Source organism: Schistocerca gregaria, chromosome 3, assembly GCF_023897955.1.
Source record: "Schistocerca gregaria isolate iqSchGreg1 chromosome 3, iqSchGreg1.2, whole genome shotgun sequence".
Taxonomy (NCBI): Eukaryota; Metazoa; Arthropoda; class Insecta; order Orthoptera; family Acrididae; genus Schistocerca; species Schistocerca gregaria.
In genome coordinates this window covers 581,259,669-581,283,629 of record NC_064922.1, presented here as the reverse complement: position 1 = coordinate 581,283,629, position 23,961 = coordinate 581,259,669, and the positions used below count along the sequence as shown (strand labels likewise).

General features: G+C 40.5%; 1 protein-coding gene across 1 annotated transcript in view; it reads right to left on the bottom strand.

The window, feature by feature from the left end:
* Positions 1-23,961, bottom strand: part of LOC126354568 (uncharacterized) — a 1,114,027-nt gene that overhangs the window by 415,257 nt on the left and 674,809 nt on the right. Inside the window, exons 9-10 of the mRNA XM_050004313.1 lie at positions 22,327-22,555; positions 20,172-21,914 (exon numbers count right to left, since the gene is read on the bottom strand). Of these exons, the coding sequence (XP_049860270.1) occupies positions 20,172-21,914; positions 22,327-22,555 (1,972 nt within the window). The remainder of the gene's footprint in view (positions 1-20,171; positions 21,915-22,326; positions 22,556-23,961) is intronic.

The window sequence follows — 23,961 nt, the reverse complement described above, 5'->3', positions numbered from 1 at the left end:
AATCCGTTGGAATTCGATTACTCGATAAATAGTACAATTCTCAAGGCTGTCAATTCAACTAAGTACCTGGGTGTTAAAATTACGAACAACTTCAGTTGGAAGGACCACATAGATAATATTGTCGGGAAGGCGAGCCAAAGGTTGCGTTTCATTGGCAGGACACTTAGAAGATGCAACAAGTCCACTAAAGAGACAGCTTACACTACACTCGTTCGTCCTCTGTTAGAATATTGCTGCGCGGTGTGGGATCCTTACCAGGTGGGATTGACGGAGGACATCGAAAGGGTGCAAAAAAGGGCAGCTCATTTTGTATTATCACGTTATAAGGGAGAGAGTGTGGCAGATATGATACACGAGTTGGGATGGAAGTCATTACAGCATAGACGTTTTTCGTCGCGGCGAGACCTTTTTACGAAATTTCAGTCACCAACTTTCTCTTCCGAATGCGAAAATATTTTGTTGAGCCCAACCTACATAGGTAGGAATGATCATCAAAATAAAATAAGAGAAATCAGAGCTCGAACAGAAAGGTTTAGGTGTTCGTTTTTCCCGCTCGCTGTTCGGGAGTGGAATAGTAGAGAGATAGTATGATTGTGGTTCGATGAACCCTCTGCCAAGCACTTAAATGTGAATTGCAGAGTAGTCATGTAGATGTAGATGCATTTTGTTGAGTTTACAGGTTTTAGATTTTTGTGATTTATCATGTAATTAAAATTTGGCTCATTCCATTTAGTACTTATATAGAGTCAACTTCTACTTTTTACACCATACAGATAATCCCGTTGGTCCATCATGGACAGGTGACATCGGCTGGTTAAGTAATTGTCAACATCAATGAAATTCACCAACCGCTTGTAACATAAGATGTTATTTTATTTTATTTTGAAAGTTATCAGTTTCAGCATTTCCCTATTGGCACCTGATGGTCAAAGGATGGCAGGATTTAGTTACAATTGTGGATGGGGTTGCAATCAGTTACTATTGGTTACCTTTTACAGTTACACACATTTATTAAAAAAAGTAATTCCAGATTCAACAACAAATAAAACAAAATACCACACATTATTAATGAAGGAATAAACAACTGTGTAAATAATAAGGGTTTTGAGTGTGTTACAATTTAGCTAATCACCATAAAATACAGATAATGTTAAAAAACAATGATCACGGCTGAAGGCCTTACATGCCAGGAATGTCAATAAATAACGAATGTTTAAGAACTCGCTGCAGTTACAACTGACAGGTATTGAAATATTAAAAAGTAAGTGGCCACAAAGACAGCAGAAGGCATCAGATGTCAGGAATGGCACTAAATAAGGTTTTACGCCAGGAACAGCAATTATATAAAAATTTTAGAAACCTGCTGTAAAACAGCAAATACAAGCAAAGATTAATTAAAAGGAACAAGCAACTGACCACCAAACGGGTGAAATAAGATGATGGTAAACCTTGTAACACAACCCTTACACTGCTAGATTTATTCCAGAAGGTGACCAGAACTATTGACTAGATGTACATAACCTTTAATGTAGGCACTACAAGGTATGGAAATAAATAATACAATAAGAAAACACAAGGACCAGTCACAGACTGTGCTCCAGGAATCTACCTCTGAGAAGGTCCGATAAACACTTTTGCAAGCGATGAGATAGGCAGCCAAAAGTTATATTCACTTCACAAGATGGTAACTCAGACTAGTGGAAGTCTAATGAATGACTAATGATAATCTTGCCGAAGCTACCTGACGTCTGATAAACCAAATGCAATGATGCAACAATATGCCAAAGCCGGAACAGGTGGTCTGCAGCATGTCCGCAGAATACAGTGCTTACAGCGCCCGGAACAAGAAAGGAATTACTACCACCAGAATAGAAGAATCACAAATGGCCTACAATCAAGAAAATTGTCAAAACTACGTGCCTTAGGTGAATAGTAGTGGCAAGGCGAGGAAACATACAATGCCTTTACATACACTAACCCCACCCCCCAGGGCAGATAACTGGGCGTTAGCGGCCACCACACAGGAAAAATACCGCGGGTTAAACTTAACAAATTGTAACAAGCTGAACACAGTAAATAGTAACAAGCCCTTCCATCCGGCAGCCCATGCGCACCACCAGTGGTCCCGGCGCGCACACGCGCACACACACAACGTTGCCCCAAAGATAGGGCAACAGTCTCTACATATCGATAACCGCTGCTGCTGCCACTAGTGGACACGCAATGCTTGCGAAATGAGTGGCGCCAGGCAAGACGAGAAGAAGACAGACCAACTGAAGGATACGGTCTGGCCTCCAACAGAGGGCGGAAACCAATGAACAGCACCAACAAGAGCTGCAGCACGGCTCACCTATGCCATCTTTGGACCCTATATGCATGTCTCCAAACAAACAAAAATGTCATATAGAGCCATAAATCTCTGGATGTCACAAATTCAATCACTACACTAGTGCTTCAGTCGAAGATGTGATAGCAAGTCTTCTAATGAAGCACTAGTGCAACGACTGAATTCACAGCATCCAGAAATTTGTGGCTCTATATGAACTTTTAAATTATTTGGAGAGATGCATATGGGGCCTGAAGATATCTTAGTGAAATGCTGTAACTACTAGCCTTCAAAAAGAAAAAAAAATCATAACTTGTCTACATCATTATGTTCTGGTCATCTGATGACTTTACAAGATGGTAAATGACAGCATCATATGCAAACAATCTGAGAGGACTGCTCAGATTGTCTCCTAAATCATTTATGCAGACCAGATACAACAGAGGGCCTATAACACTTCCTTGTGGAATGGCAGATATTACCTGTGTTTTATTCAATGACTTTCAGTCAGTTATTACAAACCATGACCTTTCCGACATGAAATTATGAATCCAATAACACAACTGATATGATACTGCATCGACATGCTGTTTGATTAGGAATCATTGTCAGGATTGGTGCCAAACGCCTTCAGGAAATTAAAAATATGGAAGGAATGTGACCTCTGCTGTCAATAACTCTCATTACATTGTGATAATAATGAGCTAGTTGTGTTTCACAGGAATGATATTATCTGAAGCTGTGTTGGCCATCTGCCAATAAATCATTTTCTTCATGATAATTCATAATGTTTGAGCAAAGAATATGTTCTAAAACCGTACCGCAAACTGACATTAGCATTTTGGGTCTGTAATTTAGCTGGTTACTCGTATTTCCTTTCTTGGGTATTGGTGTGACTTCCGCAACTTTCCAGTTTCTGGGTAAACATCTTTTAATGAGCGAGTGGTTTTATATGACTGCCAAGTTATGGAGCTACTCTATCTGCAAACTGTGAAAGGAACCCGACTCATATACAATCTGGACCAGAGGCCCTGCCTTTCTTAATTGTTTTATGCTGTTTCACCACACCAACGGCGTCTACTTCTACGATACTGATGTTGCCATTTGTTATTGATTAAAGTCCCGGAATATTTACTTCACCTTCTTTTGTGAAGAAATTTTGGAAAACAATGTTTAGTAACTCTGCTTTTGTGGCACTGTCATCAATAATGTCACTATTTTTATCGCACGGTGAAGGTACTGATTGCAACTTGCTACTGATGTACACTCCTGGAAATGGAAAAAAGAACACATTGACACCGGTGTGTCAGACCCACCATACTTGCTCCGGACACTGCGAGAGGGCTGTACAAGCAATGATCACACACACGGCACAGCGGACACACCAGGAACCGCGGTGTTGACCGTCGAATGGCGCTAGCTGCGCAGCATTTGTGCACCGCCGCCGTCAGTGTCAGCCAGTTTGCCGTGGCATACGGAGCTCCATCGCAGTCTTTAAAAGGGTAGCATGCCGCGACAGCGTGGACGTGAACCGTATGTACAGTTGACGGACTTTGAGCGAGGGCGTATAGTGGGCATGCGGGAGGCCGGGTGGACGTACCGCCGAATTGCTCAACACGTGGGGCGTGAGGTCTCCACAGTACATCGATGTTGTCGCCAGTGGTCGGCGGAAGGTGCACATGCCCGTCGACCTGGGACCGGACCGCAGCGACGCACGGATGCACGCCAAGACCGTAGGATCCTACGCAGTGCCGTAGGGGACCGCACCCCATTTCCCAGCAAATTAGGGACACTGTTGCTCCTGGGGTATCGGCGAGGACCATTCGCAACCGTCTCCATGAAGCTGGGCTACGGTCCCGCACACCATTAGGCCGTCTTCCGCTCACGCCCCAACATCGTGCAGCCCGCCTCCAGTGGTGTCGCGACAGGCGTGAATGGAGGGACGAATGGAGACGTGTCGTCTTCAGCGATGAGAGTCGCTTCTGCTTTGGTTCCAATGATGGTCATATGCGTGTTTGGCGCCGTGCAGGTGAGCGCCACAATCAGGACTGCATACGACCGAGGCACACAGGGCCAACACCCGGCATCATGGTGTGGGGAGCGATCTCCTACAATGGCCGTACACCTCTGGTGATCGTCGAGGGGGACACTGAATAGTGCACGGTACATCCAAACCATCATCGAACCCATCGTTCTACCATTCCTAGACCGGCAACGGAACTTGCTGTTCCAACAGGACAATGCACATCCGCATGTATCCCGTGCCACCCAACATGCTCTAGAAGGTGTAAGTCAACTACCCTGGCCAGCAAGATCTCCGGATCTGTCCCCCATTGAGCATGTTTGGGACTCGATGAAGCGTCGTCTCACGCGGTCTGCACATCCAGCATGAACGATGGTCCAACTGAGGCGCCAGGTGGAAATGGCATGGCAAGCCATTCCACAGGACTACATCCAGCATCTCTATGATCGTCTCCATGGGAGAATAGCAGCCTGCATTGCTGCGAAAGGTGGATATACACTGTACTAGTGCCGACATTGTGCATGCTCTGTTGCCTGTGTCTATGTGCCTGTGGTTCTGTCAGTGTGATCATGTGATGTATCTGACCCCAGGAATGTGTCAATAAAGTTTCCCCTTCCTGGGACAATGAATTCACGGTGTTCTTATTTCAATTTCCAGGAGTGTATTTTACATACAACCAGAATACCTTTAGGTTTTCTGCCAGATTTCATGACAGTTTTGTTGTGGAAACTATTAAAAGCATTTCACACTGAAGTTCGTGCTAAGTTTCAAGCTTCTGTAAAACTTTGCCAGTCTTGGGGGTTTTGCGTTGTTCTAAATTTGGCACAAAATTTGCCATGCTTTTTCTGGCTGCTAGTGTGACAGTGTTCTGACCCGTTTTATGTACCATGGGAGATTAGTACCATCTCTTATTAATTTATTTGTTACACAAATCTCAACTGCCATTGGTACTATTTCTTTGAATTTAAACCGCATCTGGTCTGCACCTACATAGTCCGATTGTAAGAGGGCGAGACTGTATCTTAGGAAGATGTCAGGAGAATTTTTATCTGCTTTTGTAAATATATGTACCCTGGAGAGCCAAAGAAATTGGTACACCTGCCTAATATCATGTAGTGCCCCCGCGTGAACACAGAAGTGCCGCAACACGATGTGGCATGGACTCGACTAATGTCTGAGGTAGTGCTGGAGGGAATTGACACCATGAATCCTGCAGGGCTTTCCATAAATCCGTAAAGAGTACAGGGAGGAGGGGGGGTGTGGAGATCTCTTCTGAATAGCACATTGCAGGGCATCCCAGATATGCTCAGTTACGTTCATGTCTGGGGAGTTTGGTGGCCAGTGGAAGTGTTTAAACTCAGAAGAATTTTCCTGGAGCTACTCCATAGCAATTCTGGATGTGTGGGGTATAGCATTGACCAATTGCAATTGCCCAAGTCTGTCAACAGACATGAATGGATGCAGGTGATCAGACACAATGTTGACGTAAGTGTCACCTGTCAGTGTCGTATATAGTCGTATCGAGCGGCCATGTCACTGCAACTGCACACGCCCCACACCATTACAGAGTCTCCACCAGTGTGAACAGTCCCCTGCTGACATGCAGGGTCCACGGATTCTGTAGTGTCTACATACCTGTACACGTTCATCTGCTTGATACAGTTTGAAACAAAGACTTGACCGACAAGGCAACATGTTTCCTGTCATCAATAGTTCCGTGTCAATGTTTATGGGCCCAGGTGAGGTGTAAAGCTTTTTGTCATGTTAGAGATCTGATTTTTTACCGGATTCCTGACATTCACGGTACACTCATGAAATGGTCATACGGGAAAATCCCTTGCTACCTCGGAGGTGCTGTGTGCCATTGCTCATGCAACGACTATAACACCATGTTCAAACTCACTTAAATCTTGATAACCTGCCATTGTATCAGCAGTAACTGATCTAACAACTGCGGCACCGTATTCTGCCTGTTCACATATCTCTGTATAGGAATACCCATGCCTATACCAGTTTCTCTGCTGCTTCAGTGTATTTTGTGTTAATTTTTGGTGGGTTTGAATGTTAAAGTATTCAGTCTAGCTACATTAATTCCCGTGTCTGTCGTGATTCTCCCTATCTGAACAGGGTTATTTGTTGCTAAGAGGTCAAGTATGTTTTCACAACCATTGACACTTCAAGTGGGCTCCTGAAAAAACACTGCTGTCTAAAATTAAAGAAACAAATACTATTTCCCTGTCCTGTGTCTAATTCACTATATAATCATACAAAATGTCAACATATGTCTGTACGATCATGTTCTGCATAGAAGATGGCATTCTGGTCAACGGACAACCACACCAACGATGACATCAGGACATCCATCAAATGGCATACAGTTTGCCGGGTAGTCCCACATCCACAATTGCTGTGTACACAGTCACAGAGGGTCCAATATGGCACAGAGAAGACGCCTACCAGGCTCTCTGCAGTGGAAGACTATGGGAAGGATGGAAGCAGGACAGTCGCAAACTGATGTGGTGCAATGGCTTAATGTGAATTGTGCTGTTGTTTTTTAGATGTGACAACAGTTTATAGAAATGAAAACTGTATCCCGAAAACCAGATCATTTCCAACCACAAGTAATATCAGAAAGAGAGAACATTTATTTAGCTGTAAGGGCATGACGGTATTGCTTTGTACTGCACGGCAACTGGCATCTCATCTCACATCGCAACATCCATTGGACGTTTTGTAGTGAAACAAATGGTGTACAGAAGGCTGCAGCAAAGTGGTCCTTATTGTTGGAGACCTGCTATATGCGTCCCTCTGATGTGTCTTCACAGAATGGAATGTCTAGAGGGAAGCTGTCAACATGGCACCTGAACAGTTGTACAGTGGGCCAACGTTCTTTTCATGGATGAGTCCTGATTTGGTCTGTACAGTAATTCTCAATGGATTTGCATCTGGAGACAACATGGAACATGATTTTGGCACCCAACCATTGGAGGAGGAGACTGATATCAAGGATCATCCCTAATGGTGTGCTCAGGGATTATGTTGACCATTCTAACACCTCTTCATTAAATTGTACAGTTAAATCAGGAAGGTTTAACTGCTGTCAGGTATGGTGACTATTATCTTGGAACCTCATATACAACTGTTCCAAGTTGCTGAGGACCCAGACTTTATATCGCTGGACAATAATGCTCAACCTCAGAGCACATGTGGTTGACATTTTCTTGGAAATGTAAGATAATGCACACATGGCATGGCCTGTTCGTTCTCCCCATTTGATCCCACAGAGCATATCTAGGGTGCACCAGGGACATGGGCTGCATCATGTCAGCATCCACCAACCACTTTCAAAGACTTGTTAACAGTGCTGCAGGAAGTATGGGTGTTATTGCCTCAATATGAGATTGATGACATCATTCAGAGCATGCCTCATCATTTGTCAGGCCTGTATTGCTATCAGAGGTAGTCACACCGCATAATGAACCCATTAAATCTGTTAAATTGAAAATAAACAAAGAACATTTTTGTCTATCATTATGCATGTTGCAGCTGTTTATGTTCTGTTTCTTTATACTTTTCTTACTTTACTATCACCTGATCATACTGTTTCGAGACAAAACAGACAATGTTGCAAAATTTTGGTTTGTTGGTTTAATTTTTTGGGCGTCAGTGTAGCTGTTCACAATGATTTTCTGAGAATGCATTCCATACAATTTGACAATGTTTTATGCTGACCATCAGCTTTGAACATGCATTTTCACCAGCATATTGAGGGTACATTGAAGTCACCACCACCTAAAATTGTCCTTTTTGAAATAACGCTCAAGTTTCTTTTGAACTGTTCAGCAAATGTATTACCTGAGTCACTGGGGTCAATTATTAATTCATTCCGCTTGTCAAGTATAATTTCTACCCCCACTAACTCACAGGATCTACCTACTTCAATTTCACTACAAGCTAAACTACTTCTGAGAGCAATGAACACTCCGCCACTAACTGAATTTAATCTATTCTTTCTGAACAAGGTTCAGGCCTTTGGTAAAATTTCAGCTAAGCTTACCTCTGGCTTCAGCCAGTTTTCCAAACCTACGAAGATTTGAGATTCAGTGCTTTGTATTAGAGCTTGAAGCTCTCTTTTTTTCCAACACAGTTATGGTAGTTTACAACTACAATATTTATTCAAATTACCTTCCATTAAGCACGCAGAACATGCTCCATGACTGTGATCGAACTTTCAAAATGCTAAGAGAGCCGTCACCAGTCATTGTTCCCATTCTAATTTTATTAGAGCAGATCCACATTTTGGGCAGTAACTAGCCATTACGAATCCATTATTTTGGAGTTGTTATACATGCCTTAGTATATCTACATTTGTTCAGACTCTTGTCATAGTTCATTAAGGACGAACTATGACAAGAGGCTGAACAGCAGGTGTATAGACATACTAGGATAACTGCTGCCAACTAGCCAAAATCTGAATCTGCTCTAATAAAGTGGAGTGGAAACTACCACCAATTGCTGCTCTTCACCGTTTTGAAAGTACAATATTGATTGTTGCTATGTCTACCCTCTTCCTGTATTCATCTTCTATCCTTTGAAACTGAAGCCCTTTCTGCATTTTTCTCAGACCTTCTAAGCTAAAATACAACCCAGTCCCCTCCACAGAGCATCCGCTACCCCTATAGCCACTTTCTGTGTGTAGTGGACTCCTGACCTATTTAATGGAACCTGGAAACCCACCATCCTATGTCACAAGTCAAGTAATCTAAAACCTATATGGTTGTAGAACTATCTGAGCCTCTGATTCAAGACCCTCCACTCTGTTCTGTATGAAAAGACAATGGTTCGTTCTGCTGACAATGCTATAGATGATGAGCTCTGCCTACAACTTGCAAGCAAGATTGTCAGTCTTTACTCTTCAGCTAGCCGCCCGAAACCAGAGAGAACCTCTCCTGATCCAAAAATGACAACATTGTTAGTACCAACATGAGCCACCACCTGCAGTTGGGTGTAGCTTATTCTCTTCAAGGCATCCATGAGTACCCGTTACACATCTAGAATTACTCCTCCCAGTATGCACAGAATGTGTACACTCGATTCCTTTACCTCCTGCACAGCCATGTCCATAAGAGTCATCATTATGCACCTAACATTGGAGCTCCCAACTACCAGTAATCGTGTGAATACTCCGACCTTGCAGGCCAAGAGGATATCTCTGGAACAGAACAAGCAACTTCATCTGACTCAGGGACTTCATCAGCAAAAGACAGTGCCCAAAACCTGTTTGTCAGACAAACAGGGAAGGCCCTCCAATCAGCCCCTCAGAAACACTTTCACTGCCGGCCACACCTTGGAACGACCTCCCACTCGACCACGTGTGAGGGATCAATCTCAGTGCGGGCAGCACCTGTAGAGGCCACAGTAGTAGACTGATCGGGAGGACACATGGGTTGTGCTGGGCATCCCTTGGATTGTCCCGTCCAGCCCCCTACAGAGGTGGCCACTCTTAACAGTCTCAAGCTGTGTGACTGAAACCAGCACAGCACAGCACTGCCTGGAGCTGTAGCATAAGGTCACCAACTCCACTTGCATTTGAACACGACAATCACAGTTCCTACTCATACTAAAGACTGCCTGACAGATAAACTGGCATGCACTAAATATAGGAATGAAAGCTAAAGAGCACTGGTGAAATTTAAAGTCACTTCTCATGAGAAGTTGTGTCACCCCACAGAAGTCTAATGTGCTGCTGCTGCTGCTGCTGCTAGAAGAGTTATCACTCAACTGAGAGCTCTAAATACTAAAAGTGGCTCTTAAAACACAAAACAAATGCCTGGCATGATGCAAACACATCCCCACTGGGAAATTTTGAACTGTTTGTGAGGAATTTCGATTCCCTACTACACTATCTCTCTGCCAGCAATCAGTTAATACTTTGTGGTTATTCCAATGTAGATTTTATGAAGGACACTGATAGGAAAAATGATCTGGAAACCATATTTGGATCCTAAAATTTAATTTAGTAATTAGCTTTCCTATGTTGATGGGCAAACACAGTAGGGTTCTAACTGATAATCTTTTCTTTGATTAAACTCAAAGCAAGAAAAAACTACATACCTTGTGGAGAGACACATCATATTTTGTATACTTTTAATCAATTATGTCATATGGAATAATGTTCTAGGTCTGCAAATGTAATACGTGGTGCCCACTCACAATCATCCTGTAGACATTGGTCTACAGAGTTGGGATTTTAACTACTGCTTCATAGTATATTTATTCCCTCATAAAAATTGTTATAAATAATCTACTTCAGTCCAAAGGAAACAATTATGTGCATAAATATAATACAAGAAAGACAAATAACAATTACTCCACATTAAGTTTGTCTTTAGCACAAAAAGGGCTGCACAATATTGCACAAAATTTTTGATTACATACCCAGTGACAAAATTTTTGACAGGCAGCAATTTAAAATTTGTTCAGCAAGTAGCCACATTACAAATTAATTTGCAATGTTAATGTAAAATGACTCATGCCACATCATCTCAATTTACTGTGAAATGATCCATGTAACATGAAACTAACTAATATGACATGATCCACTGAAATAGTGCAGTCAGTCAGAAGCTAAAGGTTAAGCTCATTATTATTGTTTGGCCTAGAAAAACTGACTGAGGGTCATTTTACTAGGTTCTTTAGCAGTTTCCCTTTTATAATCATGCTAATATCAGGATCTTCCATTATGGCAGCATACTGGAGTAGGTAGCAAGGCAGATGAGGATTTTTTGTTTTCATCTGAGTCATAGCCAGGAAATAAATTCTTATCAAACCCTCCCCTCCACCCCCGTTCATGGATAAGAAGGATCCACCATAGCAAGTCATCTGAAGCTTGATAGTTTATAACATAAGTGGTGAATTGAGAAAGATAGTATCCCCAAGTTCTAGGAGCAATGTACACTTTGTTGAGCTGTTTGGCATCATCATGACAAACTAGGCCTTTAATGCTGCAGGAATGTTGATTAATGGGAGATTGTGAATGGCAATGAAGATTGCTAACAGGGGATATTGCACAGACATCAGTCGCGATTATAAACAGATAGTGTCTTCCAAGGTAGGGACTACACTGTAACAGGACTTGGGAGCGAATATAAGGAACTGCCGGTTGGGCCGATTATTGGAAGCATAGAATGTGTGTGTTGTGTGTTATCCATATTTAAGTACCTGTTGTCAAGGGTAGAAGAAGAAGGACCTGTTCAAGGTTTTATCCAGCTAACCTGTGTCCTTGTCTAAACAATGTCGTCATAGTTTAGGAACTTCTCCAGCTAGCCCACAAAAGATACAGCTCAAAACACTACAAGTATGCTTATCAGTAGAGCCTGAATTTTAATGATCTAAAGAACAGCAAAATATGCAAGTGTCTATGCCCTAAAACTTAAATAAATATGACCACAAAAAATAAAATATGATTTTATGTAAGTTCATTTAAAAATGCTTTGCTGTTTTTTTTTTTAACATACCAGTGTCTGTATGTGTCTGGGGGGCAAAAAAACCAGCACATGCAGTACAGTGATAACAATAACACCTATCCAAACAATAAAATTATGTTTTTACTACTGTACACTGTTTAAAGTATTCCAAATTAGATAACATGTCATGTCATTGTTCAGTTTCTGCAGAGATGCACTGTAACACGGTGCATTTGCAGGTCTTCCATTTTCAAAGAGCTACAGATGTTGCTAAGGATAGTTCTGTACCTGGAAAAGCTCCTCTCCACATTACAGGACATCACAGGAGCATATTTGACGACAGTGACGTCACTGCCAGGCAGCTTTGGTTCACTGTCTTCAAATGTAGTATTCCCAGAAAGACAGACTAAATTTGTGCATTGAAGAAAACCCAGCACTCTACTGGAGAACATTGTGCAATTTGTTGTTCACTTTGTTAGCCTCATGACCATGAGCTCGACCCAACTCATTCTGAACACGTTGCACAATGTCTAGAGTGTCACAAAGCTGAGTACCAGCAGCTTATGGTACCACCAAAAAGTAGGCATTGATGTATGACAAGTTTCAAGATGATGTATCTGTAAAGACCTCTTTCACACTTTTTATAGCACTTGATTCATCACTGTCAACCTCATAAAAGATTCTCTTTATTCTGAGGTTGCTAGTGTAGTAATATTAAGCAGCATTAAGCCAAGAATCCAGTCATGTAAGAGCAGGCAGAAGGGGGAGGGGCTGTGAAGGCACTTGTTCCTTCAATTTCTGTACCCACAGTGGATATTTCTCATCGATTTTCTTGCCACAGAAAATTAATTTGTCCAAATCAATATAATGTAATCACACTACTTCTACAACTCTGTGTAACACATGTGCAAGGCAAGTGACATGCACCACAGTCACAGTAGCTTCAAAAACCTGTCGAACAAAACAGCAACTGTCGAATTGTTTGCTCTCTCCAGAGCTTCACACATTAGCAAGAACATTTCTCCAGGTCCATCAATTTTTACAACACCAACATCGTTTGCAACACAGTGTCTGCCCACACTGGAGGCGTCATCTATGGACACTTGAGACTTTTGGTCAGCAACACTAATACATATTTTGTTGAACACCTGTTTATAGCACAAGGACAAATGGTTATTTCTCAATGTAGATTCATCTGGAACTCGATGTGTTCTGTACTTCTCCAAGAATTGTTTGGAGTGTGGATTCTTCAGCTTCTCCAACAAAATGTCGTGTGGTTAGGGCCTCCCATTGGGTAGACCGGTTGCCTGGTGCTCGTCTTTTTAGGTGACACTACTTCGACAACTTGCGCATCAATGTGGATGATTATGAAGTCAACACAACGCCCAGTCCCTGAGTGGAGAAAATTTCCAGCAAAGCCGGGAGCTGAACCCGGGCCCCTTTGCATGGCATTCCGTCGCACTGACCACTCAGCTTTGAGGTGGACAGCTTCTCAAATGCGGTGCTGCAAGACATTATCATCCGACACGAGACCCTGAAGAATGATGGCATCATTGAAGATGGACCTGTCTGCTCAAATAACAGTGTTTGTCTGTTGTCACTTTCAGCACTTCTTTTCACCCAGCTGCTGTGTTTGGTGGTATTACAGTGTTGCTGCACATCAAAGCACTTTTCTGCGCTAACTTCAACTTCACATAGTTTAAAAAACAATGTTTCCTTGTCAGTGCTGAAGAACTTCTCCCCAAAATCACAAACAAAATGTCTCAACTTCATGCTGTTGGAGCACTTTCCTTTCAGCATGTTGAACCAGGCTGGGTTTGTACTCAAACTGAATAGTGTGATTATGTGTCAGATGTTTATTATGCAAGAAACTGCCTTGTTGGTTTTGAGAGCATTTCGCCAGACCTGCACAACAATGCTTATGTTAGCAAACCGAGCAATGTGTTGTGCTGCTTGTCCACAATAGTCCTGATATATAAAACCTTGTGGTAAATGTTGTTTTCATTTGTGACAATATCACCTTAAACATTGTCATGTGAGCAGTATTTCCATGATTTTATTCTTATGTCCTTCAACATACAACAGATATATGATTTTTGGCAAAAGGTGGGCAAAATATGACGTATTACTGCATTATGTGTAGATACAACTTCATATGCATAATAAAAATATATTTTTCTACACTTCACTACCTGGATCAAAAGGACGAAGTGGACAGTGATCACTGTTGGCAGGCAGGTAGACACTGCCACATACACAAAATGATTGTACTTCAGCTCTGAAGAACTAACATTTATTGTGTTTCAAGGAAACAAAACATTTGTGTTAGTATGGCATTGGAGCCCCCATGTTTGTGAATACAAGTGTTAAGACATTGCAGTATGGGGTTATACAGGTCATGTACTGAAAAAATTGCATTTACATACACTGTTTTTTATTTTATTATTTTTTTAAAGGCTTCTGCAATACATTTCTGGAGTCATGCTGAAAATAATGCTTTTTCAAGACTTTTGCACTCCAAACATTTTTGTTGAGTTATTCTGTGATGGTGCATCCTAAAATGAAAGTAATCAAAGCATGGAAACTTTACTTTTACCATCGCCAATCTCTGATAATGTTCATTTCACTATCAACGATTTTCTGTAAGATTTTCTGTAAGGTTTTCTGTGAGTTTTTCAGAAGTTCTGTGGTGCAGTCCTCCAACTAAATTTATTATTATTATTATTATTATTATTATTATTATTATTATTATTCCCTGTCTAACATCAGTCTTTATTTCACATGGTTCAGAAATTTCTTTCACGAATTTAACTTTAGAGCTAGTGTCAGTTAACGTTTCCTTAATCAGTGCCCAGTTTTATTATCTAGCCCTTGTTCCTTTAAAATTTTGAAAAGATATTCACGATCACCTGAGTCATATTTTTTACAATATACAAATGTACATACAATACTGTTACTAGAAATCCATTGTTGCCTAAAAATTAGTTTTAAATTAAGAATTTATTCTGTACAGGATGTTTGGTCTAAAGTGTTCTTGGTATTCACCAATTTATAGTTTTAACTCTTCTTAGGCTTGATCAAGTAAACATTGCAAGTGAATTTTGTATGTGACTGGGAGAAGAGAGATTACTTGGTAATTGTTAACAGTGATTCAATCCCTTCTTTTATGCACTGGGTAAATTAGGGCAGTTTTCCTGTCCTCGGGTACTTTCTCTGTTTGCCAGATATGTCCTATTAGTTGAGTGATTTCTTTTATAGTGTTAGGGCCAATTGATTTTAGTAGTTGTGCAATTATACCCCTGCTGTGGTTGGGACTTACTCACTGATTTTGGAGAGTTTAATAGTTTTTCAAAATAATTAGCAATTACCTTACAGTTTTCCGGGTTGTTAACAGCCAAACTGTCATTTTCATTTTTGAAGCAAATGATTTTGAGGTTGGTAACTGGTTAGTTTTCTTTTGCACGTTTTATAAAAGTTTCTTGTATTGTTCTTTTGGAAGCCTTTTTCGATTTCTAAAAGTTAAGCATTTTCATATTTTCCTTTAGTCTGTTGGATTAATTTATATGTTTCTTTTCTTACAATTAGAAAGGTGTTGCACGTATTTTCAGTTTTGTTATTATTTCAATTTTTGAATGCCTCATGCCTAGACTTAACAGCTGTTTCACAATCCGCTATCCACCAACGATGTTTTTGTTTCTTTTGAAACGGAATTTTTTATGTTTCATTTTAGGCTTTGCCTATTGTTGGAGTATTTTTTGTCAAGTTAGCTTCTTAGAGTAGGGGTTACTTTAGCAGTGCCAAATTTTGGGATAACCTTTTTTGTTTTGAAGTGTTTTGAGATTGAAGTTTTACATTTATTTGTGTTAAATAATGGTCAGAATCAACTTTGACATTTAAAATTTCTTTGTAGTTAGGGTATGAAATTGCTACACAATTGATTTAATTTATTGGGTGCACGTCAAGTTTTTGTTTAGAAGGCTTCTTTTTAAAATGTGTAGACATGATTTTAAGGTTAAAATTTTTGCACGTTTCAAGAAGTCTTTGAGCACTTTGCTTTGTCCATTTATGCACAGCAAATCCACCCATCGTTTACTTATATTTTTTCTCTTTACCTAACTGAGCATTAAAATCACTCATTAAAGTTTTAACATCGTTTGAAGGAATTTTCAAGATGATGCTTTCTAATGTTTCCCAAGCTTCATTAACTTCTTCACATTTTTTATTGTTGTCCTCATCAACTGGCATATAGGCATTAATTAAAGTGTGTGTTTTTTTGCACATTTAAGAGAAATTGTCATTAGTCTATTATGAATGGGTTCTACCTCCTTTATTGAATTTGAAATATCTTTGGAGACTGCAAAAGCAACTCTCAGATGTGGTATATTATTAAACAGTGCTGTTTTTCTGGGGGGAATGCGTACCCTAAACTCTATCATCAACAAAGTTTTTTTTTTTTTTTTTTTTGCTGTTCGACATGTTGATTCGATGTCATGGCTAAAAGCAGACGGTTGGCATCCCATGCTTCAGTTGTAAGTAATTTTCACTGCATTATATCCAATGTCGGAGTACCCTCAAACTTTTTTTTAGAAAAGCCACTGTTAGTAAGTACTGTTTTCTCAATGTTACTTTTAAAACGACGGTAACTGCTGAAATCAATGATGTTTTTGTCCATCATTCGTGTTTCTTGTAGTGCCAAAATTTGAATCTTCTGTTATTTTAATGCATTTCCCAATTTATGAAGTTTACTTGGTTACAAAGACTTCTGTATGTTAAATGTTGCAAAAGAAGAATTTGTTTTGGTTTTAAGTTGGCCAGAGGATTCTGACTTCCTCTGTTGAATCACATTGCATTTTAACCTGGCTGCCCAGGATCCGAAAGACCCGTTGCAGTAGTAATACTGGTGGTGGATTGACCAACTCGAGTAATATTCTATCAAAATTCCCCATAATGATTGTACCTGGAATCAGGTAGAGCTGAGTAGACTCAATGAGTGTACTCAGATTGTTATGACTTGAAGGATTAGTTCCAGAATATAAATTTCAGCCACACCACTTGTGAACAGACTCTGACCACTTTGCTGCTTGCTACAAGACAGACGTAAAGTGGATTTGATTTTGTTTTACCTTGGTCTGGGATTGCTTATTTTGCACTCACAGCTGTCCACCATATTGGCAGAATGCTCACTATCCACTACCTGTGACCCGTCCAGTACCATAGGCAAGGTCAACTTCTTAGGCTGTTAGTTACAAAGTCTTGAAGCCTTATTAATTTATTGTTTATTATTATTTTTTCACTATCAATGTCATTTACATCTTCATCTGTATCCACACTCCACAAGCCACTGCATGGAAGAGGATGCCACATACTACTACTACTACTACTACTACTACTACTACTACTACTACCACCACTACCACTACCACTACCACTTCTACTAGAGTTACTTTCGTGTTTGAATCACAAATATGGCAATGAAAAAACAACTGTCTATATGCCTACGTACAGGTGTAATGCGTCTGTCTTCGTGGTACTTAGGTGAAATGTGCAATGGTTGCAGTAGAATTGTTCTGAGTAGGCCTCAAATACAGGTCTGCTAAATATTCTCAATAGTGCCTTGTGAAAAGTAGGTTGCTTCCCTCTGGGGATTCCCATCTGAGGTCACAAATTCATCTCCATAATACTTCTGTGCTGATCCAGTCAACAAGTAGCAAATCCAGCAGCATGCCTCTGAATTGCTTTGATGCCTCTTTTTATCCAATCTGGTGGGGACCCTAAAACTCTAGCAGCACTCATGGGTGGGTCAACACTAGTTTTGTATGCCTCATCTCCTTTATAGATGAGCTACACTTTTCCAAAATACTCCAGATAAAATGAAGTGGGCCATTTGCTTTCCATATTACCAAATTCAAGCACTTGTTACCTTTCATATCGCTTTGCAGTGTTATGCCTAGATATTTAGTCGATATGGTTGTGTCAAGCACCACACTACTAATGCTGTATTTGAACATCACCAGGACTGCAGGATTGTTTTCCGTACTCATCCACATTTACTTACATTTCCATAGAATCACAGCAAGCTACCGCTCATCACACCAACTAGAAATTCTGTCTAAGTCATCTTGTATCCTCTTACAATCTCTCAATGATGACATCTTTCCATACAGCTCAGCACCACCACCACCACCAAACAGCCATAAATTGTTGCTTGCCCTGTCAGTCAGGTCATTTACACATATAGAGAATAAGAGCAGTCCTACTGCTCTTCCCTAGGGAAATCCTGATGATGATCTTGTTTGTGCTGATCACTTGCCTTCAAGGACAATGTAATGAGTATTATTACTTAAGAAGTATTCAAGTGACTCATATAGCTGGGAACCTAATCTGTATAAATGGACCTTCATCAACAGTCTGGAGACTGGCCAATTTGGATGACCTACCACCACCACCACCACCACCACCACCACCACCACATGTGCAAATTCGCATACTTCGAGTAACTGTTGGCGGAAACCTCTTGTAAGGTAGGACCCAATGAACTGTCCTCTCAATTTAATGACAACAAATGAGCTAGAAAGCATTTATTAATGTCAATGAAAATTTTATTTGCAGTTTTTTCTGAAACTACCGTGCACTGCTATTTATCACAATATTTGTATGATATGTAAACATATGTTACTGCTGAAAGATGATGGATGTAGAAGAAAAGTTTGGGCCCTAAGATGCAATCTTATGGGAAACCACATGTAATTAAGTTTAAATTTGGGTGAAGACCAGTTACTTAATATGGGACTGTTTTCTGTTTACACCTTTCATTTGTTTTTGAAAACAGAAAGCAATAAAGATACTGTAGTGATTCGAGAATTTCTGAGTAAATTTTAGAACCACTCAGCCTTCTACAGTCTCGAACACATGATATTCCGGATATGAGTGTGGGATGGTAGAATCCTACCTACTGAGTGCCACATGTATGTTTGTGCAGGTTTAAAATCAGCCACAGGTAAAAAGTAGAAGTGGTGGACAAACGACACCGAAAAGTACCTGTCGGGCAATCCATAGATGTATTAGTGAGTGTGTAAGGAAGAACTGTGGAGTTTGTATGCAGCTCTGTGCTTATTGGGTCATTTACTATTGTTATTAAAACGAAGACAGTTGAAAAAGAACTCTTGAAAACTCTTGACGTAACCTTGCCATAGGCAAGACTTATTTTCTGGTTTTGTTAAGAAAAGTTATGGTATCAAAGCCAACTTTCTTTTATCTGTAATGTAGTTTGTGTCTGACATTCGACTGTACGAGGGACTTACAGGAAGTTATAGGTTTATGTTGAAAGTGAGAGTTTTATTGTGTATGAAAGTCAAATACATTGTTAATTGACGAAAGCAAAGTTTGTATGTCTACTTATTTCATAAGTAGACAGAGTCTAAACATTCTTATACCTACCGTTATTCGACGGAGAAGAAGTCAAGAGGGTTTTCAGCAGCTGGCTATCCAGTAAAGAAGAGTGGCTGCAAATTCCAAGTAAGTCACCTCATAAAGAAGTGGAAGGTGGTTTGGGGGGAATAAACCGAAATAACCCAGATTCACACTCACACTTTAAGTCGGAAATGTTAGAATACCCTCAACCCATTCATTATTTGTAATACACCCAGAATATTACAGTTCATGTGTTTCCTGCTAAATTTAACTTGACCATTTTGCAGAGTTTCCTGTGATACTGTAACATGATTTACTTAAAAAAATGAAATTATTCATGCAGTCAAATTGGTGTGACGAATCACAGAATACAACTATTTACATATCAACATTTATGTATTTACTTAGGATCATTAACTTTTTGACTCTCTTTTATGTTAGTCACTATATATATATTGTCTGCTTGTGTCTGTGTGTGTGCGGATGGATATGTGTGTGTGTGTGTGTGTGTGTGTGTGTGTGTGTGTGTGTGTGTGCGGATGGATATGTGTGTGTGTGTGTGTGTGTGTGTGTGTGTGTGTGTGTGTGTGTGCGCACACGCGCGAGTGTACACCTGTCCTTTTTTTCCCCTAAGGGAAGTCTTTCCGCTCCCGGGATTGGAATGACTCCTTACCCTCTCCCTTAAAACCCACGTCCTTTCGTCTTTCCCTCTCCTTCCTGAAGAAGCAACCATCGGTTGCGAAAGCTAGTAATTCTGTGTGTGTGTGTGTTTGTGTGTTTTGTTCATGTGCCTGTCTGCCGGCGCTTTCCCGCTTGGTAAGTCTTGGAATCTTTGTTTTTTATATATATATATATATATATATATATATATATATATATATATATATATATATATTCAATGGCACAGAGAAATACATATTAAAAAGTAAATATTGCTGTAACTTACAATGCAGAAGCTTCCAATTCATCCATGGTAACAGGTTGAGTGTGAAATCGCTCCTTGTCACGGAGGCTCCTCCCAAGGCCTTGCCTCTTTGGCACAGCTCCAGTTTTAATTGCAGCTGTTGAGCTGCTTCTGACAGGCTGACTTAGAAGACTTTCCATGTTTACTATCCTTTCAGCAACTGATAAACTTCTTGGCTCATCAGAATTTGGCTGATTCATCAACTGTGCATTGTCAGTAGCATCTACACAAGAACTCAGCTCCCAGGAACGTCTTTTGGGGACAACATTATCACGCTCACTCTCAAGTGAAACAGGGCTACATAACACACGATTTCGTCTTAGAACAGCACCTTCACCAACTGGACTGACAGGCCTTGTAGTATCACTACCAGATGAAGCAGTGCTCCGTCCTATCAGCCTATCCTCATCTTCATCATCACAAAATGACAATCTCGGACGGGGAGAAGAGGACCTTTCTCTGCTGTTCGCTTGCTTCAGTATGGGTCTAACAGCTTCCCCATCTGATCCAGATGTGGAATCAGAAGCAGTAGCACTATGGCTGCGTAATTTCAAACATCTGGTAGGTGATTCCCTTGGTGTGCCATCCAAACTTACACTACCTCTGCCTTCCTGGGAAGATCTCCGTGAAGACTTCAATATAGGTTTTTTTGGCCTGTCTTCAGAATCGTCGACATCCATGCTTGTTTTCTTCTTCAAAATGGGTTTAGGGGTGTCTGCAGAGGAAGAGTCTGCTGTAGTTGTGTCCTCTGAGCTGCTCTTCTTCTTAAGTATAGGCCGTACAACTTCAGAAGCATCAGCTCCAAATTCTGTGCCAGATATTCCAGCAACATTCATGATAACTGTCTGTGAAATTGAAACATGAGGTGAACCACTTCCACTGCTACTGCTACTGCTAACATTGGATTTGCGTTTCAAAATCCCTTGTGGTTCTGGGGAAGTGATAGTTCTTTCTTCCGTGTCATCATCACGGCTAGTCTTCCTTTTTAAAATTGAATGAGGATGTAATTCTGGAGACTGAGTTCGCCTCACTAGTTCCTCCATCGATGATCTTCTCTGGTTCTTCAAGATGGGTCTGAATTCGTAAGAATCTCTAGCCCAACTATGATTGACATCGGGTGAGCAACTTCGACGCCTCATGACTTCTGATTCATCGAGGCTTGCACGTTTTTTGAGTATACCTTGTCTTCTAGAGTTACGAACATGGTCTTCTACAGATGGGGAGAAAGTTACCGGTGGTGCTGGTGTGGTACTTGCACTTGAGCCTGCCTCATCTTGTGAGGTTTTTCGCTTAAGTATTGACACAGGCTGTGCTGTTACAGCAGGAACAGAATGAACTGTGCCTAGCGGTTCCTCCAATGACTTCTTCTTCAAAATGGAAGATGCTGGCTTTGTTGGTGATTTACTCCTTTCGTGAATTTCTACTGTAAGTTCAGTGTCATCTTCACAGGGAAATGATGAAGTGGAGTCAACTGAAACCACTGCAGATGCACATTTTTTCAGGCTATGTTCTGCATGGTCCTGCACATGGCCATTACTGAGGGTAGAAGATGTGTTCGAACGAATAAGATGGGATTCTCCAGTCAATCGAGACGTATGTTCATCACTCACAGAAGTATTGGTAAGCCTATCTAATCTTGCTAAGGACTCTTTTGTGAGTGCTGTCAGTATATCAACTTTCTGGGAGGTATCCACACTTTTTATATCCGGTTTTTTTGACAAATATCTGAAAATGAAAAAATACTTTTCAGTGTGCTCACTCAGCTAAATGCAAAACATTTAAACAATATTGCTTAAATTATTTAGGTCTTTCTGCCAAAAGGAGATCATTTTCCTATTACACTGTTCAAACCATACAAACACATAATAAAAGACTCCAGACCACAGAAATACATGGTTGAATTTCCTTTTCCTTGAATCTTTACGCATTATACCAAGAAGACAAATGAGATGATGAATTGACCATATTCAAATCACTCACGGACTGGTCTCTAATACACCAAATACCATGACATTTTTCTGTTTCTGTGTTATACAATGCTCCAGCAACAACAATCAAAACCCACAAAGCAATTTAAAGTGAATATTCTAAAGCTCTGTGTATAACAGACAAGTAAGATGCATCTAGATAAACTTACCTCGACTCTGTCAGCCTCGATTTTGAAGGTGTGACCAACGGGGAGCTAGGTTTTCTTGTGTTTACAACAGGTACAAATCCGGTAGCTGATGTCCGAGGGGATGTAGTCCTTGATGTAAAGTTGGGTGATGCTGTGCTTCTAACAGTTGAGACAGGCACTACATTTGAAGCAGTGCCATTCAGTCTTGAGTGTTGCTGTTGCTGACGAGGTGAACCACCAACAGGAGAGGCTGCAAAAAGATGCAAAATGGTATTATCACCATCCACAAAAAATGACTACCTGCAGTCCAAACCAATATCTTTCCAGACAGTTATTAAGTGGACTTTCACTAATGACTAATGCAGTGAGCCTCACACTTCTTTTTGTTAACTGATGAAGTCAGGCTGTTTAAAAAGAAAGTACATATTTTGAATAGATATATTTATTAAAGGGTAAGACATACAACTACAGAAACTGGACACACACTTATGAATCTCTCAAGCTTAGATTTCAGATGTTAAATATGTCCTCCATCAGTGACAAAAACATTATCACTTACATACTTGGGTCAGTATGTCAACTGTCACTGACTTTATGGCAGTACAGATCTAGTTCTTCAAGTCTTACAGTTCCTGTGGTAGTGTGAGAGCATGAATGACGTTCTTAATGTAACCCCACAGGAAGATGTCACAGGGCATCAAATCTGGTGATCATGGAGGCCAGATGAGAAGCACTAAGTTGTTAGCTGTTTGATGAACAATCTAATTGCATGTCGAGTTTCATTCACATATTTATGAACTTGGAAAGTCCAGTGAGGGGGTGCCCCTTCTTGTTGAAAAATGAAATTTTCTTCAGTCAGCCTTGGAAACAACTGGTTTTGTGACACATCAAGATACTATTGCCTGTTAACTGTATTTCCATCAAAGAAGAATGGGTCATTCACAGGAGGGGGATATCAAACAATGAAGAATAACTTTTGATGAATCTGATACATATTAAATTTGTGCATGTGGGATCTTTAGGCCCCAAGTTCAAGTATTGAGTTTGTTTACTTTCCCATTAAGGTGGAAAGCCACTTCTTCACTGAACACTATGCACTGTGAAAGTGTTATCACTGTCAACAGCATTCTGCACCTCGTCAGCAAATGCCACACATTTGCTTTTGTCATCATGACATAGAGCCTTTAAAAGCTGTAACTTTTAATGTTTCACAACCAATTGCCATCTCAAAACACAGCAAATTACTGTTTTAGCCAGTTGCAACTCTTGACTGCCGCAACACGTTCATCTTGCAGGGCTATGTTGGTAAGCAGTTTGAATTTGTGCAATATTTTTGTCAGGAATAGGTGAGTTGCCAAGACTACTACTTTTATATACATATCCTGCATCTACAAACTGTTAGCATCTGACTATGTTCCACACATTCAGAGGATCACTTTGGTACATGAACCTGAAACATCTTCACACTGTAATCGTGGAATTACACTTCGAAAATTCAAGAATACAAAATGATTTCTACTGTGGAGCAGGCGTTTCACACAGGCGATGCAGAGAGAGAGAGAGAGAGAGAGAGAGAGAGAGAGAGAGAGAGAGAGAGAGAGAGAGAGAGAGAGAGAGAGAGAGACAGAGACAATTGGCATCTAGTGGAACTGAATA